The 17,726-nt window shown below is 38.3% G+C and overlaps 1 protein-coding gene, 1 non-coding gene and 2 pseudogenes across 2 annotated transcripts; 2 read left to right on the top strand and 2 right to left on the bottom strand.

Annotated features, from left to right (window-relative positions):
- Positions 1-1,000: 1,000 nt before the first annotated feature.
- UBE2A (ubiquitin conjugating enzyme E2 A) lies at positions 1,001-10,464 on the bottom strand. The gene is made up of 6 exons (XM_011380198.2): positions 10,217-10,464; positions 10,002-10,082; positions 9,550-9,575; positions 3,862-3,951; positions 2,768-2,856; positions 1,001-2,449 (listed from the first exon to the last, which is right to left on the bottom strand). The coding sequence occupies exons 1-6, from the start codon at positions 10,258-10,260 to the stop codon at positions 2,321-2,323; spliced, it is 459 nt and encodes a 152-aa protein (XP_011378500.1). The 5' UTR covers positions 10,261-10,464; the 3' UTR covers positions 1,001-2,320.
- On the top strand, positions 8,442-8,560 carry LOC111731674. Its single transcript, XR_002777252.1, has one exon. It is a non-coding gene; the product is annotated as a 5S ribosomal RNA (ribosomal RNA).
- Positions 10,465-13,181: 2,717 nt separating the features above from the next.
- On the top strand, positions 13,182-13,300 carry LOC111731653 (annotated as a pseudogene).
- A 3,016-nt stretch (positions 13,301-16,316) lies between these two features.
- On the bottom strand, positions 16,317-16,430 carry LOC111731667 (annotated as a pseudogene).
- Positions 16,431-17,726: the final 1,296 nt, after the last annotated feature.

Here is a 17,726-nt window from a genome sequence, read left to right as displayed (position 1 = left end):
GGCAGCCTGTGGCATTTGTAAAAATGTAAAGAAAAAAAGGCAAATTAGCATTAAATGTTTGAATGGTTTCTGGTACTTTTTATGTATGATGCTTTGGGAAGTCAGCTTGTTGACTCTGTTGAAAGGTTTTAAAAGGATTAGCCCATGAAAGAGACTGGGAATACTGTTTCTCAGGATGTGTTCTAAGGAAATATATCTGAACATTTCTGATCTCACCTTAATTTTTTCAGGTGTGATTAACAGTGTCAATATTTAAGGTATCCAGCCACAGTAGGATGAAAAAGTTAATGTAAAACTAATGTACCAAATGAAGACCAATTTAATGTGGTTCTCCTCTGAAGCAGAAGTAGACTTAAGGGAAAACTAAGCACATTTAAGGATGTCACTCCTAGGTGAAGCAAACCAGGTAGTGTGGTGGTCAGTGCAGAATGAATTCCCCCACACGAGGTTCCTTTCAGTGCCATGTCTTAAAGGATGAGTGTGTACCATAAGGACTTCACTTTATTTAACCCCTGCCCACCAAAACAAGAGGTGAATTTCCACAGTCACTGCCCTTACGATAAGACTGAGGATAACTGTACTCCCAAACTTTACGTAGAACTGAAAATACCATTTTATAATAGTTTGGTACTGTTTTTAAGCTAAGGCTTTTAAAGAGGTAGATGTCAGGCTCAACAAGTTAGGTGTTGGTCTCTGAAGGCACTGGTAAACATCCAGGTTTGTTTATCACCCCCGCCCCCACATCAGAATTTCATTCCTTTGATTGACCATAACATATGCTGAAGTAGCTTTATTTAATAGTTTTACATTCTGTTAATTTTTTTTAAACATTAACATGACTGAAAAAACAAGTCCCCTCCAACAGTATCTACTCTTTTCCCTCTCCCAGAATCTGTATTTTTGCTTTTACCAGGTTTAATTCAAGAGGAGAAATGAGTAGATATGAGAGTCCAATAATACTAAAAGTTCATACTTAGCTAAAATGTAATTACAGCTTGACTACAAAATTTTAAGGTCATTTTTATTTACAACTTTTGAAAAATGTACATTTTTTTACATGGGTTACTTGTGCAAAGTTAGAAGTGATAAATGCACAAAAGGTGACAATGGAACATTAGACAAAACATTAACAAGCCTTATCCCACACTGCTACTTAAAGGTACTATTTATCTAAAAGTATAAATATCCAACAAAAGATTGCAAACATTGACTTTTAAGGTTCTTATAATACTGAAAGGGAAGAAGAAACTAAAGCATGCAGCATTAACTCAGGATTTGAGTGGAAAATAATTTGCCACAGATATGTTCCCTTCCTTAGGTTAATTAAAACTAAAAAATTATGGGAGATTATAAATTTGTTTATCTAGGGTAGCACTGCTCCTTTAAAAGATTCAAGATCTAGATCTTAAAAGATCTTCAACCTTTCCCTGCTTAAAAGATAATGATTGTTTCCATTCTTCTGCTCCCACACTTCTTTAAAAAGCTAAAACGCAGAAGACTTCAGCACAGTTGTCCCTAGGTATCCATCAGTACAGATGCAACCATCCTAGTACACGTCAGCAACATAACATTTTTTTTCCTGAATATTTTTGATCTGTTTGGTAGCATCTGTGGATGTGGAACCTGCAGATACAGAAGGCTGACTGTAGTATGAAACTCAGCATGGGTGTGCCCAGTGAATATCTTGCAAGGAGAGGATGTGTCAGTTACAATTGCTGTACTCCTTTGGCTGAGTCCTTTAACATTCTTCCTACCAGTAAAAACCATCTTATAATTCATTAGTTAGATCTTAGTATCACAAGATTTTTAGCTTCCATCACTCTTTCAAAATGAATATTTATATGGAGTTGTTTCTTGGTTTTCTATATGCCATATTACAAACATTTAATTCTAAATCCAACACAAGTGAAGGACCAGCCAGGAAGAAACACTTCAGCAATCATTTTGTTAAAAATAACATCCAGATCATCAAGCTATGCATAAGTACCACTTGTACAACAATTCATTTAAAAAGCTTAGTATAAAGTATAGTAACACAATATTGCCCTAAAGCTGGAGATGAGATACAACAAAAAAGGAATTAAACATTAGTAATTTTTGCACGTAACCCAGGTACAGTACATTTGATTTCATAGAGGGTGTTTTTTGATGTTCAAGGAAAGGACAGAAGGGGTAGGAAAAACTTGGCAAGGGAAGATGGAAACAGCACAATAGCTATTTTGCTTTTAATAAAGTAAATGTATTACACTGAATAGGAAGGTGACAAATACATCAATATATATTTTTCTTATGCCCAGCCTCTTATTTTGCTGCACCCAGGTCAACAATCACGCCAGCTCTGTTCTACTATGGCAGAAACACGTTTTTCATATTCCCGCTTGTTTTCCTGGTACAGCTGAGCAGCCTGGCTGTTTGCTGGACTATTGGGATTGGGCTCATCCAATAGAGACTATAAAGACAATTTGCAAAAGGTCAGTTCCTCGATGCAAAATAATATATATATATATATGTGTGTACATATATGTATGTGTGTGTGTATGTGTATATATATATTCAAGACAATTGAATCATCCTAAGTAACAGCTATATATGCTCTCTTAGCATACTAACCTAGATTCCATTAATCTGCTAGTAGCTAGGCAAATATATATGTAAATGTTTTCTGGTGCCTTAGGTCTTAATGACTTTTAAGTTATAAATTTCAAAAAACAATTCAATTGCTAATATAAGCATATAAAAGGCCATAGTCACATGAAGGAGAATTCACCTGTATGGATGTTAAAATGGAAGACACATCATAGGTTGGACTCCAACGGTTCTGAAGTATGTCCAGACATATACTACCATCTGCATAGACTGAGAACAGAGAAGTATGTATGTTAAACATAACAAAACCATTAAGGTTTTATATCATAGTTAAGACAAGTACAGTCAAGAATGCTTTTGAAGTTTAAAAAGATTTCCCAAGCTGCTTCTCAGTCACCTTCCTAAAAAGAGTCATAAGCATTACTAGTGAAGTAATCTGGATGATCGGAGAATGTCAAATGCAATCAGTATAAAACTGGAAGATACTCAGTGCTCTAAAAGTTCTAAAGAGAGTGCCTCGTTGTCTAGGAAATCATACACATTTTCTAACAGGGTCCCCAGCCATCCACAGACTTCTGGGAAATTCATTCCACCAAATTTGTAAACTCTATCTCCTATCTGAAATAACAAAAGATTGAGTTCAGAATTCACAAGGTTTCATGTTTGCATGAAGATAATTAATATCTGACACCCTGTAAAATACTTTATTAATCTGAATAAAAGGCAAGCTGTTCTAGGCTTGCTACTAGGGGGAAAAAGCAAATGGTTAGTTAGAATCACCTGTGGTGATTTTCCAATATACTACTGTACACCTGGCCCCCAACCACAGACTCTGACATTCGGTAGGTCTAGAGTGGGGCCAGGGCATGTGTATTTTTAAAATGTTCCGTGGTAATTCTGATCTGCATCCAAAGTTGAAAACTATTGCCTTAAACACTAGTGAAAATAATTACAGCACAAGACTACCCCAATCTGGCCTAACATTAAAAGGAAACCTCAAAAGCATCCTTATTTTTGTTTAATAAGTAAATGATAAAGGTCATCAAAACCGGCAGGCTCTCAGACTCCAAGCAAAGGCAAAGTAGCTTCACTGCTTCACTCCTAGGACTAGAGCTCAAGGCAGCAATAGACCACCAGGAACAAGTTCAGTTTTCAGGAAATAGCAGGATGCCTAAACAATATACAGGTACTACAGACAAATCTAGAAGAAATGTGGACTGCCTCCCTAATAAACAGTGCAGCAGTTTAAAATATTGTATTAAAAGTGATACTTGCCATTCGGATGAAACATCTTAGAGACAAATCTAACCGTAGGTGGTTTATTTGGATATTCTTCAGTGAATTCTATTGTAAGCTTAAATGTTCCTATAGTTAGAAAAGACAGGTTTAAGAAAACATATTTATCACTTTGTTTTTAATGCTATGTGATTTTTTAAAGTGTTAAATGAAAATAATACAAAGACATAGGAAAACCCCAATAAATGGACAGATATTGTAAGAACCACCACCCAAAGGTGATTTGTTTTACATTTTTCCCACTATTCTCCTCCAAACTTAAATACAGCCATCTTAAACTCAAAATTACTGTGCAGGATAACTTTAGCCACTGTACATTCTGAAGACGTGTTTAAAATGACAAGACACTAGAGCCAAAAATGTGGCCTTCCTTTAGAAAGCTAGAAGACCTTAAGGGCCTATTTGAATCAGCTGCCATCTTTTAAATGCTCCAGATTTTTAAGTGGACTAGAAAGAATGGGAGTACAAAGGTCCAAAAATAAATGCTAGAAGTATAAATCAATTAAGAAATTATTTTTTAAATAGAAGGAAATAGGTATAAAAGTGTTCACTGGTTCCTTTTCATATAATAGCAATTCTATGATGAAAACATAATTGCATGTAAGCCAGAGAAAACTTCACAGTCCCTGCCAAAACCCTTAAGTATGACTCACAAGGTATTTCACTATAAAATCAACAAAATTATTTACACTAATGGGGGGAATTAATGGCAGAAATCATTTAAATATCACATTAGATTACGTTCATGTCTCAGCAAATTTATCTTTCTAACAATGGTTGTTTAGGCTACTAATGAACTTATTTTTCTTGAATACGTGTCAACTAAAGTAGCAGGAGGCCCTAAAGCATACTAGGTTATAGACTTATTTATGAGGAAAGGACTAACGATCTCATTCAAGAGTTGTAAGATGTGATTTGGGAAAATTATTTCCTTTGAAATATTATTTTTAATTGGGTTTAATAAATCCATGATAACAATTGGGCAACTAGTTCTTCCCTGACTGAAATCTCTTCAAGTAAACAAAGAATCAGTTACTCTCTGGTATAAGGTGGCGCATGTTCCACTATATCCCTATGGTCCACTTAATAAACTACTTATTCTAATACAATAGACGGCACTTCGGGTAGAGTACAATTTGTTACTGGGTCTTTCAGACTTAGAAATTTATTTCCTTCTTGCTTCCATGAATAGGTTTATCACCACTTAAGGGGTTAAAAAGAGAAGACTACAATCATTCTGCTAGATCTGTTACAATAAAACAATGCCAAAAGTTTGCATCCTATCAGCAAGCTTATAGGAAACAAAGCCGCCCTTGGTATGAACACGGGATCCCAAAGTTTCAAAGTAATTTAAAATTCAACATATAGACACATAATCTCCAAACTATTGTTACTCTCTAAACTGTTTGAAAGTCAGATCTGAAGATTCTATGTATTATAGCTAAGGACAAAAAGTAAAATATTTTGGAATGGACAAACAAGCTATCGTCTATCAGAACTTAACTTCATCTTTATCACCACCTGGTCATAAATCTTCCCCTTTTCAAGGAATAAATCATATTCTTTTCAATACTACTGATATTATAATATACAAGGAAAACTGGGAATCAATGTTACAGAGTTTAAAAGTTTGAGTTTCCTTATGTATCTCAAGTGTAAACACATTTGACTCAATGTTAAAGCTGATTAAGTTATAGGTAAGAGATTTATCATCAAGGAATTGCTCTAAAATTAGACAGATTAAATAGCATACAGAGCTCCCAGTTACTTTAAATTAAAATCATCATTAAGTACGATACCTAAAGGTGGTAAAGCAACACAGAAGGCAGGCATAAGTGGAACTTAGCAGTCACACAGACCTGGGTTCAAATACTTGCTTTGCTTACTAGTTATGAAACCTTGAGGAAGCCACTCAACTTAAAGTTCCTCATCTGTAAAATAGGGTTAAAATAGTATCCACCACATAAAATGGTTGTGAGGTTTCAATGAGGGGAAATATGCACAGTGACACAAAATAAGTGCTCTATAAATACTAATAATTCTAGTTTTATATCTTGAGACCCAGCTGAAGGTGGCAAAACCCCCAAATCCAAACTTCACTATCAGTAATAAATATACAATTAATGGATTCAAATGTTAAATAGTACTTTATTTCTGACCTAAACACTCACAGTTACATGCAACTCGAGAACCTATGTTGGTGGCTCTCAAAACACCCTTGAGTTAAGCTATCTAATACTTGCCCAGAAGTTCAACAAGGTGCTTTCCTAACTACCAAAGAAGAGTCAAGTCTTTTAAAGCAGCTCATTTAATATCTTGAGAAGGGAAACAACCTGCTTATGTCTACGTGAATATAAAATAGGACTTAACCAAATTATTCAAAGTACATATTTAAAAGGGAATATTTCATACTTTTAGCCATATTAAACAAGCAGAACCTCTTTAATATAACCCTCAAGAAAATTTCTGAGATCCAAAACAAATGTTAAAGAAATTTAAAACCTTAGAATTAATATTATGCAATTAAGTCTAGAACTTAGCCTCTGAATATTTAGAAGGCTAGGCTTTAAAATAACCAAAAACTTAAGCTTGACCATTGTCATACACAATCTGTACTGATTTTGTTCATCTCCCTGAGGAGGCCAAGGCATTGTAAGGAAAGTATCAATTAACCCATCTATATGTAAGGTCCAGAAAAATTATATAAATATGTCAAATGGCTGGTGTGTGGCAATAGCAAGTGGTACGGTTAAACTAAAGAGTGTATATTTTGCTAAAGACATTCACAAATTCAAATTTTTGAAAATACTATGTTGGCCAAAGAAAACACCCCTTCAGACGTTTTCTGCCACTTGGTTATCAGATTGTGACCCCTGAGGAGAAAGAAAAGTACACATACTTAAAAAAAAAAAATTTTATGATTAAAAATTCTCATTTTTAAGATAACACACAAATACTCTTCATCATAGGATTTATTTACCTTAAGAACACCCTTAGTGGATTTTTAAGTGATTCATTTTTTAAAAAAAATCTTACACCCAAATTCTTAAAAATACTTCTATTATGAAAAGCAAATACTAGTATCTTATTGTGTCTATTAACAATTTGTAGATGATGTGATAGAGAATACTTTATTCCATAGCCTTTGTAGTCAGCATACATATTCAAATATTTTGATGAAGGAGCATTGCTCCTACCCCCTAATGCTTTATTTGGTATTTAAGCTCTTGGAAACATTTTCCTTTTCCTTAAGTGTGTGAAGTTAAATCAGAATACCTTTAAGAATTCTTTTTCTTAAGATTTCATCTCTTTAACTAGGGCCTGCCTGATCTAGAAACTTCCACTACAAACGGTTTACAAGGAAGCAGCAAAAGTAGTTTTAGGGATGATTTATGCAATACATTGGAAACAGCAAAATCAACTATGCCACTTGTCCCTAATCAGTTTTTTCCAGTAAATTTCCTAACTGTAAGTGAGGGGTATTAATGAATGGTCAAAATATTTTTGTAGCCACAGTGTTCTAGACACCTGAGGAAGCATCCCTGGATAGCAGACTGTTCAAAAAAACAAATCAGAAAAGGGTACTGTTATTTAGCTTGAGTAATTCCTTTCACTAAATGTCAGGAAAGAGATACACATCATCAAAAATAGAGCCAGTAATGTCAAGGGGGAAAGTCTGGGTAGATAATGGACTCCTTAAATACCTTTTTAATTCATACCACTTAAAACAAGAAAAGCACCCTTGAAATATTTAAGTAACCAACCCCCAGTGAAGAGATGTACTATTAATAAAGCTGTGCCCAGCATAAAGCAGTCTGAATAAAATCAGGAAGGAAAAATAAGCCAATGAAAACAAAGTCTGCTAAGGCTAAAGCAAATGCACAGTTAATCAGCACATAAAGCTTAGGTAGGAATAACTAGTACCAATCCAGTAGAAGAAAATTAAGTCTTGCTATGGATCACTTCAAATGATTTATTGCACCAAAGTAGTATGCCTTTAGAAAACTTCTCTACTGCTGTCATTTATTTTTATTGCAGCACTGAAGAGCAATAATATTTACCCAGGGAATGAAGGCAGACAGGAAGCTAAAAGTATTCAGGTGACTATCTGCAGTCTTGTAGGAAAATCCCAGTATTTGAGACAAATTTCAGAATTGATTGATAATGACCTACCTCACAATATCTTGTGGACTGTTAGCATCAAAAAGCAATCCAACTCGGCAACATAAGTATGTACTTAGTAGTCCGCAGAAATGTTTTTGTTCCCACCTTCAAATTGAGTTATGTGCATGTGTGTATATACATTTATATATAAAATGCTACATGAACAAAGGAAGATAAGGCATTGAGAAAAAAAACAACAGAAATCTTTCTTTTTAAAAATACCTCAAATATTAACTATGTCAATCAGAAGTTCAAATACTTTTAATCATCTTTTAAATGGATTAAACTTACAAAAAACAGCTACACACCCACAATTGAGTGCACATAAAACTCTATTAGTGTCGATTTCCTGGTTGTGATATTGTAGTACAGTCATTCAAGATGTTACCAAAGGAGTCTACGGCCATGCCACCCTGAACAAGCCCGATCCCGTCTGATCTCGGAAGCTAAGCAGGGTCGGGCCTGGTTAGTACTTGGATGGGAGATCACCTAGGAAGACCAGGTGCTGTAGGTGTAAATAAAGTAAAAAATAAGGGATTATAAGCTGACAAGGTCCTTGCAATCTGTGAGGTCAACCAAGGGTTGCCTCGCCTAAAAAAAAAAAAAAGAAAAGAAAATGTTACCAAAGGAGGTGGTGGGGGAAGTGGGTGACGGGCATCTCTCTGTTATTTATTAAACTGCACATGAATCTATAATTATCTCAAAATAGAAAGTTTTAAAAAATCATTAAAAAGTAATTAGCATGTGTGTTTTTAAAAGTCAAATGTAAATCCATTAAAAATTATGTGGCTATAGGTACTTATAGTCCCTTCAAGTAGGCTGTACACTAGTTGAAAGAGTACATTAAGGCTATCCTCAATTCTGAAACTATTTTTAGATTACTGAGCATAAAGTCTTGATAGAAGCACATATTGAAAACTCATTTAAAAATAAGAAACAATACTATACTCAAACCGGTCAGTAAAGGTGCCATTAAAGCCCATCTTAGAGCAGTGAGGCTGACAGGCATTCAATGCCAGATTGTAGAAACCAGACAGTTGTGTGCAAGGGATCCTTGCATCCATTCAACATCTATCAAACATTTATTAAACGCAGTTCCTGCCCTTGTGGTAGAATTCTAACAAGATGGTCTCTGGGACTTCTGAGTCTATCAGCAAGTGTGGTAGAGTTGATACTAACTCAGTATCTTGACAAGGGGCTGTATTTTGTGGGATCACAGCCCAGACCTCAAAAGACCTTAACATCACTGATATGCTTCTTTTAAAAAGTAATTGCCTTAACCAGATTTTTTTTTTTAAAGAAGCAAGCAAGAACAGAAAATGCAGTTTTAGTCAAGCGGACAATAGCCAGAACAACCTGCCACGTATTGCATTCCACTCAAGCCTTTCGTAGGCAGAAGCTAGGGAGAAGCAGGTTCCTAAGTAGGAAGTACTTCCAGGATGTCTAGGAACCCTTTCCCCAGATGACCATTGTCCTGAAAGGCAGGCAAAGAAACTCTCTTACCATCCTCAAACGGGGTCCCTTCAGGCCTAAAACACAGAGAAAAAAAAAAAAACCTGTCAGTTCCCGCTTTAGGGGTTCCTGTCTCCCTGGTTCATTTTAGGAGATAGCTATTTCAGGTTCTGCCAAGCTCTGCCAACTCCACCTCTGGTAAAGCACCGCTTCCTAGGTCGGAAAGCCACTACAAATAGATGTTTCGGGCTTAGAAACCCAGCGCAAGCCGCCGCGCCGAAATGCCACCAGTCCCCGCCCCGCCCCCCTGAGAACCCCAAACGGTTCCCCTGGCAGCGGGAACTGAGCTAATCGAGGTACAGGCTCCGGGGAGGCGCCTAGGCCCGGTCAGACCCCAACACTGTCCCTTTCCCCCTCAGCCTTCGCTAGGGGTTGGTCCCGGAGGGCAAACAGAGCCACCTTGAGTCCCCAGCCTCTTGCCACCGCCCGGAACGCAGACTCACCCAAAAATGACTGCGTTCCAAACCATTATGTTGTTCTCGGACGGAGCCCCGCTGACTCCAGCTGGAGGATCCTCCTGCAACCTTCAGAAAAAGAGACAGGGGCCCCGCGATTCGGCAGCCGCGCCGTTCCGGGCCGCCCGCTGCCCCCGGCCCACCTCAGGAACCGCCCTGAGCCCGGTTGCCAACCCCCGGCCGCCGCGGTCCGTGTCAGTTACCTCTTGAAGTCCCGCATGAGGCGCCTCCGAGCAGGGGTAGACATCTCTCGAGCAGGGTCAAGGCTGTGGCATACACCGAGATCTCGGGTTCCCACGGAGGGTAAGGAGGCCGAGGAGGCTGGAGAAGCCGAAGAAGCCGGGGAGGAAGCGCCCAGAGGCACAGCACCAGCCCTCCGAAGTCGAGGGTCGGTCTGGCGCCGGCTAAGCACCACCCCGGAGTAGACAGGGGCTGAACCAACCTGGAAGGAAGGGGGAGGGTGGAATGCCGAACGCCGGACAGGCCGTACCAAGACGCACGGGGGTGGGGTGGAGGTGTGGGATGGAAAGTTGCTTAGGTCATTAAACCTCCGCCGAAGCCGGCCGAGCGCTGAGAGGCAGGCTGTGGGGCCAACCGAAGCCTACAATTCATCAGGATTGGGTGGTGGAATGGGCTCCATCCCCACTCGCCAAATCTAGGACGAACTCTGGGAAGCTTTTCTTGGCTTTTTTTTTTTTTTTTTAACCAGATCACTTAAAGTGCGCCCTGAGGCTGAGGGAGAAGGACAGAAATCTCAAACTAGAGGAGGAGGGAGTGGGCGGAAGCAAAGCGGTTCTCAGAAAGCGGAAACTCTAGGGTGAACATCCCCTGCGGACACAGGAGACCTGGGAGGGGATGTGTGTGACCCGTTATGAAATCACTGCAAATCAAAAGAATAAATCGGCCTCGACTATGTAGGGGGGCTGTGGGTCCCTTCTCTGTGGGATGAATGTGCGGGATTAGGGTCCCAACATTTGGGCTGGTGATCACCCCAAAGCAGAATAAATGGTGGTGTGTGTCCTGAGGGATGGAATGAGAGCTTAAGGTGAGAATAGGGTTTTAGCTCTGGACACTCACAATTTGGTTCTGGAACCACATTTCTCCTTGGCAGTTCAACAAGCTGAGCGCCTGGTATATGTTCAGAAGGGTCCAAGGTCTGAGAATGTCCGACTGCAGAGAATTGGAAGGACAGTGGATCTGAAGTAAAAGTAACGGGAAGATATGTGCAAAAAACCTGCAGGTTGCAGGGAAGAGTCACAGGATGAGGACCTGCAAAAGCAATAACAGTTGTAAAGAATAATTTTTAAAGGTCAACACCAAATAACTTAGAAGATAGGCAAAATACTCATTTAAGAACTTTCGAAAATATGAGAAAGGTAGGTTTGGGTTAAGTCCTGGAGAATTTTGAATGCCAAGCTAATGGATTTCTTGGAAGGTGGATGAGCAGAGAAGTGACATAATTAGAGCTGTGCAAATTAGAGATTGGTCCCAGAAGAGCAGCTACAAGAGAGACTCTTGAAGCATTTCAAGTGAGAAATACCAAACCAGGCAGTGATAATAAAAATGGAGAGGAGCAGATGAATAGAGGGGACTTGGCAACAGACTGAATGTGAAGTCAAGACAGAGGAAAGAGTCAACAAGGGTTAGAGCCCCAACTGGAGGTTTAAAGGTGCCATTAACAGAATTAGAGAATAGAGGAGGAAGGGCGGTTTTTGGAGAGGGAGTTTAGAGACTTATTGAAGTTTAAGGACAGGTGAAATATCCATGTGAAGATGTCCAGAAGATATAAGATATGCAGAGATTTGTTTCTAACATGGGAGGCAGGAGACTCTTGACAATGGTAGTTATTCTAGCTGCTGCTTAGCAACAGGTACCTTCATGGCCAAGGATTTATATCTCCCATTAACTCCAACATATCAGTTAAGGCAAGTCTCCCTAAGACCCTCACATTATGACTGTGGCGGGAAGGTGGTACAAAAATAAATTTAAAAAACCTTTTCCTCTCATGTAGGAACTTGCACTAATACACATATATGAAATCAACAAAAGCAAGAGTCACAAAAGCAAATGTATTTGTTTTCTATTACTGCTCAACAAATTACCACAAGCTATTGGTCAAGTTCAGTTCTTCTCAGTTGTAGGATTAAGGCCTCCATTTCTTCACTGACTGCCAGCCGGGACCATTCTCAGCTCCTAGAGGTCTCCCACGTTCTTTGTCACGAGGCCTATTCCATCTTTAGAGCCAGCAACAGAGAATTTCTTTCCCATCGAATCCCTCTCACAGGAAGAGCCCAGTTCACTTCAAGGGCCTATCTGATTAGGTCAGGCCCACCCCTAAGTAATGTCCTATCTTAAAATAATCTAATTTGAGACCTTAATTACAACTGCAAATTTCCCTCACAGTGGAACCTAGATTTGCATCTGATTGAATAACTGGAAGAAGGTGTGTGCACATCAGTAGACAGGAATCTTGAGGGAGGGGTGGCGTTTTAGAATTCTAACTGTCAGAGCAGCAGTGAGATACATAGCAGAAGCATACGAATCCACAAATGCTGAGGGACTGCACAGCAGGGGACTCATTGGTCTGGTGGGGTTAGAACAAACTTCCTGGGATAGATCTATTTCAACTTTGTTCAAAAGGGATAAAAGCAGGGCTTGGGAGAGAAGAACTCAAGCAGTTTCTATAAGGGCTACAGCACAAATAAGGACATTCTGGGGATAGTGGGCAGATTAACGTGGCTAATAGAGAATGATGAGACCTCTGCTTGGAAAACTGAGGGTGACAGAAGTTGATTAAATGCCCCCAAATGCAAGGATGAAGAATTAGGCTTGATAGGCAGCTTTTCATAGGTGTTTGAGCCTAAGAAAGATGTGTTGAAAACATCCTACTGAGAAGCGGCATATAATGTACCGCAGAGTAGGAAAGAGATTGGGAAGCTCCTGCCACTGGATATAAATATCTGAAAGCCATCAAAGGCTAGAGATGTATTTGAGTTTGTTGTGGGCTCATATGTTTTCTGAAACTCCTTTGTTCTTTCCTTGAACTACCCAATTAAGAAAACTCAGGAGCTTGAACCAAAGCCATTTGGAAGCCCCACGGCACCAGGATATGGGGAGAATATCCTGACTGCACAGTGGAATTGCAATGTAAGAACACTGTGCCCCCTACTCTACGGCCATGCTACCCTGAACAAACCCGATCCCATCTGATTTCGGAAGCTAAGCAGGATCAGGCCTGGTTAGTACTTGGATGGGAGACCGCCTAGGAAGACCAGGTGCTATAAATGTAAAAAATTAAAAAATAAAATAAATAAAATAAGGGATTGTAAGCTGACAAGGTCCTTGCAATCTGTGAGGTCAACCAAGGGTTGCCTCACCTAAAAAAAAAAAAAATAAGAACACTGTGCCCCCCACATTCTTCATCAGAAGCAGGGTTGTCATGGCAAGCAGCAACACAGAATGTGCTCTAACAAAGACGATTATCAGGCTACAACATACTAACTATAGCAGAGTTGACCAAGCAGTGCTTCTACCCACTTCTCACCTTGACATCTTGAAGAAATAATATCTTCACAGCCAAGAATCCCCTCTGCCCCAAGAGCAAGGGTCAAGAAAATAGAAGTCCTTTGCAGCTTACAGTATATTAGCAGTGGCTGCAGGGAAGAGTAAAAAAAAAAAATTCAAATTGTCCATAGGCAAGGATTTGAGAATTTTTTTAAATGGAGGACTGAGAAGTATGGGAATATATGACTAGGGAAATTGTGGAATTTCATTGATGAGGCTTTCAAAATGCAGAATAGATTGTGATTTTCCTGAACTATTTTGGGTTGGAGAGCGAGACCAGATAAACAATCATTTCTGGCCTTATGAGGCTGTGAGTTTGTATTTCTGTTAACCAGTGAAGGCAAGAATTTTCTTTTCCTATAGTTTCCACTTCTATTGATAAAATTTAGTACAAATGGCAACTAAGAAACAACAGAAAATAGAATCACACGGTCTTTCTGGACTCCAATAACCTTAGAAGACAAGAGAATCACGTAGGAAACAACAGTTGTCACAGCATGTGCTTTTAGCAGTAAAAGTAGTAGTATGCTGTCCATCTATAGCCCCTAGGACATAAGGAAAGAAAAGGAGAGAAAGGAGAAAGAGGGAAGGGAGGAGAAAAGGAGAAAAGAGAAAGGAGGGAGAGGAGAGAGAAATAGTGACACTTAGAGAAATGGGGGAAATTAGGGCATGAACAGGATTTCACTACCGGCTGAATTGCTGAATCAAGGGAAACAAAGACAATGGTGTGGCAGGCTGAATAATGCCCCCAGCCCCAGACGTCTATGTCCTAATCTCTGGAATCCGCGAATATATGACCTTATATGGCAGAAGAAACTTTGCAGATGTGGTTAAATTAAGATTTTCGAGATGGGGAGATTATATAAAATGGGTGGGCCTGATGTGATCACATAGTTCTTGTAAGAGGGAAGGAGGAGTCTGAATTCAGAAAGAAGGCCATGTGACAATGGAAGCAGAGATTGGAGTGATACAGCCACCAGCCAAGGAACCAAGGGATGTGGGCAGCCTCTAGGACCTGGAAGAGGCAAAGAATGGATTCTTCCCTGGAGCCTCTAGGAGCAATCAGTGCTGCTGACATTTTGACTTTAGACCACTGAGATTGATTTTGGACTTCTGATCTCCAGAAATGTAAAATATTAAATTTGTGTTTTCTTAAGCCACTAGGTTTGTAGTAGTTTGTTACAGCAGCAATAGGAAACTAGCATACATGGCTACAGTGTTGCACGTGGGAATTCAATCAAACCAGCCATGTCCAGCAGCAAACTACAACTAAATCCAGCCTGCCATTTTTTTCCCTATGGCCAGCAAGCTAAGAATAATTTTCTATATTTTTAAATGGTTGAAAAAAATCAAAAGAAGAATAATATTCAATAATATTTCATGACAAAGACAATACAAAATTCAAATTTAAATTCTCATAAAGTTTCATTGAGATACAGACATGCTCTTTTATTTATGCATTGCTCGTGACTGCTTTTGTGCTACAATGCAGAGTCGAGTAGCTGTGACAGAGACTGTATTTGGTGCTCTCATCACTTCACGTGGTCAGTTAACTACAAATCACAGTGATACAGTTATAACTCAATAGTGTTTTGAGTGCCATGTGTATCACAATATTGTGGCAGTTTTAAAAATTAAAAGTGAATATATTATGTCAAAACAAGGAAGTAAAAGTGGATTTTGAATATCATGCGTTTAAGTGTAGGCTATTCGGCGATCAAATCAGATGTCAAAGCATTATGTTTATTACACAATGACACTGTAGCATTGCTAAAAGAATACAATATACACGGACATTAGCAAATTAAGCACTCACTGCAATGTTCCCAGCTCACAGGAAAGCAATGGTTAGAAAAATTAGAAAGTTTAAAATGGAATATCTTATCATAGCAGACTTCTTCACAAAAATGAAAATGAAGCTGCAGCCGAAGTAAGTTTCTGAGTGGCTAATTTGTTAGTCAAGCAAGGAAAACCATTAACTGATGGTGAGTTAATTAAATCCTGTTTGACTGTAGAAGTCAAGGAAATGTGTCCGGGGAAAATAAACTTTTTAAAGACTATCAGACTTTCAACATGAATGGTGGCTCGAAGAGCTAAGGACATTGGAAGTAACATCATTAGCTATTTAAAAAACAGAGTAAATGATTTCTAGTGGTTTTCCTTGACTCTTGATGAGTTCACAGATGTTACCAATACTGTTCAGTTGTTGTTTACTCAGAGTCAATGCTGAGGTTAAAGTACTGGAAGAATTGGCCTGTATGGGTAATCTTTGTGGAACAACTGCAGATGATAATATTTCCAAAGTAAACACTAGTTCAATACAACCTGAAGCAGAGTCTGTTAACATGTGACGAATATGTACGACACAGAAAAGGGCTTAGTTGGACAAATGTACAAAGCTTGAGAAAAATGCAAGTTGGTTAAATCCTATGATTATTTATTGAGTTATTGAACAACAGGCACTTTGCAGGAAAATATTTAAATCTATCTTGTGTTATTCAATCATTAATGTCAACAGTGTCAGTTTCAAAACCATTGTCAGTTTCAAGAATTTTTGTCAGAAATAGAAGCTGAATAGGACTGAGATTGAAATTTTTCTGAATGAGAAGAACCACTCTCAATCACTATGGCTTGAACGCTGAGTGGACTTTAAAAAAATCTTTTTTTTTTTTTTAAGCGAGGCAACCCTTGGTTGACCTCATAGATTGCAAGGACCTTGTCAGCTTACAATCCCTTTTTTTTCTACCTGGTCTTCCTAAGTGGTCTCCCATCCAAGTACTAACCAGGCCTGACCCTACTTAGCTTCCGAGATCAGACGGGATTGGGCTTGTTCAGGGTAGCATGGCTGTAGATGTGAGTGGTCTTTTAAATTAGCTTTTGCTGTAGACTTGATAATGTTACTTAATGAATTTAACCTAAAATTACAAGGCAAAATATCGCTTATATGTGAAACTTGTACTGCAGTAAAGTCATTTCAATGACAACTAACATTGTTTGAATCGAAGGTAACATGAAGTTACTTTAATCACTTCCTGTGCTGTAAAAAGTTAAAACAAAAATCAAGATTTGCATTCCCACACAAATTTGCAGTGGATATATTTTCTGATCTCAAATTACAGTTCCAGTGTCAGTTTTTGGACCTCGATGCAAAGTGCAAAGGAAATTTCTGAATTTCAAAATCATTTTGTGCATTTGAGATGCTTCTACCTAAACTTCAATTGGAAGTGATTACTCTGCAATGTAATAACATACTAAAAGGCAAATATCAAGAATCTAATAGGATTTTCTAAGTGTCTTCTAAGAGATGAATATGCTCAATTAAAATCAGTTCCTTGTGGATTGATATCAGTATTTGGCAGTACTATCTTTTCTTATTTCTTTTCAGAGATGAAATACATGAAATCTTATTGCAGATGAGCATTAGCAGATGAATGTTTGCAACTGATTTTTAAAAATTATTTAAGACCTTTACTAACACGTGCTTGGAGTTTGTTGACTCTTGAAAAAAATCAAATTGTAAACTTTTATTACAAATTTAATATTCTTAAAAATCTCAACTTGACCAGATATGAAGCAACTTAAAAACTTTTAAATGTATATTGAGATTGCAACTGATTTTGATGATAGAGGACACTCATTTTGAACCCTAATTAAGTGAAATGTTATCCACCTCTATCAAAGAATGCCATTCTTCCCATTAGCGGGCCTGTATTTCCAAAAATTATACTCAATTATGATTATATTTTGAACTTCATCAATAAAACATTTGTGGAAACTTGTTTTCTCTCTTGTTATATAAGCACCTACATAATGTTCTTGATTTTACCTCTTGGCCCTCAAAGCCTAAATTAATTACTCTCTGGCCCTTTACAGAAAAAGTTTACCCACCCCTGCACTAGACTACACCACATGAGGGGGGAAGACTATTTATAATTGATCACTACACAACCAGTATATAGCACAGTGCCTGACATGCAGTACAAAATCAATAAATACTGAATAACAGAATCAAAGGGATGACATTGGACAAAGACCTAAGGAGCAAACACTGTGATTCTTTAAGTCTTGCACTGATATTTCTTTTATACTTTATTTAACTCATGTTCGTTCGAGGGCTAGCAGATTGCTTTAAATTCCCGTTGGTTTATA

This window comes from Pteropus vampyrus, unplaced genomic scaffold (genome assembly GCF_000151845.1).
Source record: "Pteropus vampyrus isolate Shadow unplaced genomic scaffold, Pvam_2.0 Scaffold390, whole genome shotgun sequence".
Classification (NCBI taxonomy): Eukaryota; Metazoa; Chordata; class Mammalia; order Chiroptera; family Pteropodidae; genus Pteropus; species Pteropus vampyrus.
This window is presented reverse-complemented; position numbering and strand designations above follow the sequence as displayed.

Excerpts from the sequence above, each read along its gene's own strand:
- UBE2A (XM_011380198.2), bottom strand. The coding sequence starts at position 10,260 with ATGTCTACCCCTGCTCGGAGGCGCCTCATGCGGGACTTCAAGAG. Across the intron at positions 3,952-9,549 it reads AGGGACCCCGTTTGAGGATG|GAACATTTAAGCTTACAATA; the intron begins GTAAGAGAGTTT and ends TTCTAACTATAG. Across the intron at positions 2,857-3,861 it reads TAAGATGTTTCATCCGAATG|TCTATGCAGATGGTAGTATA; the intron begins GCAAGTATCACT and ends CTCTGTTCTCAG.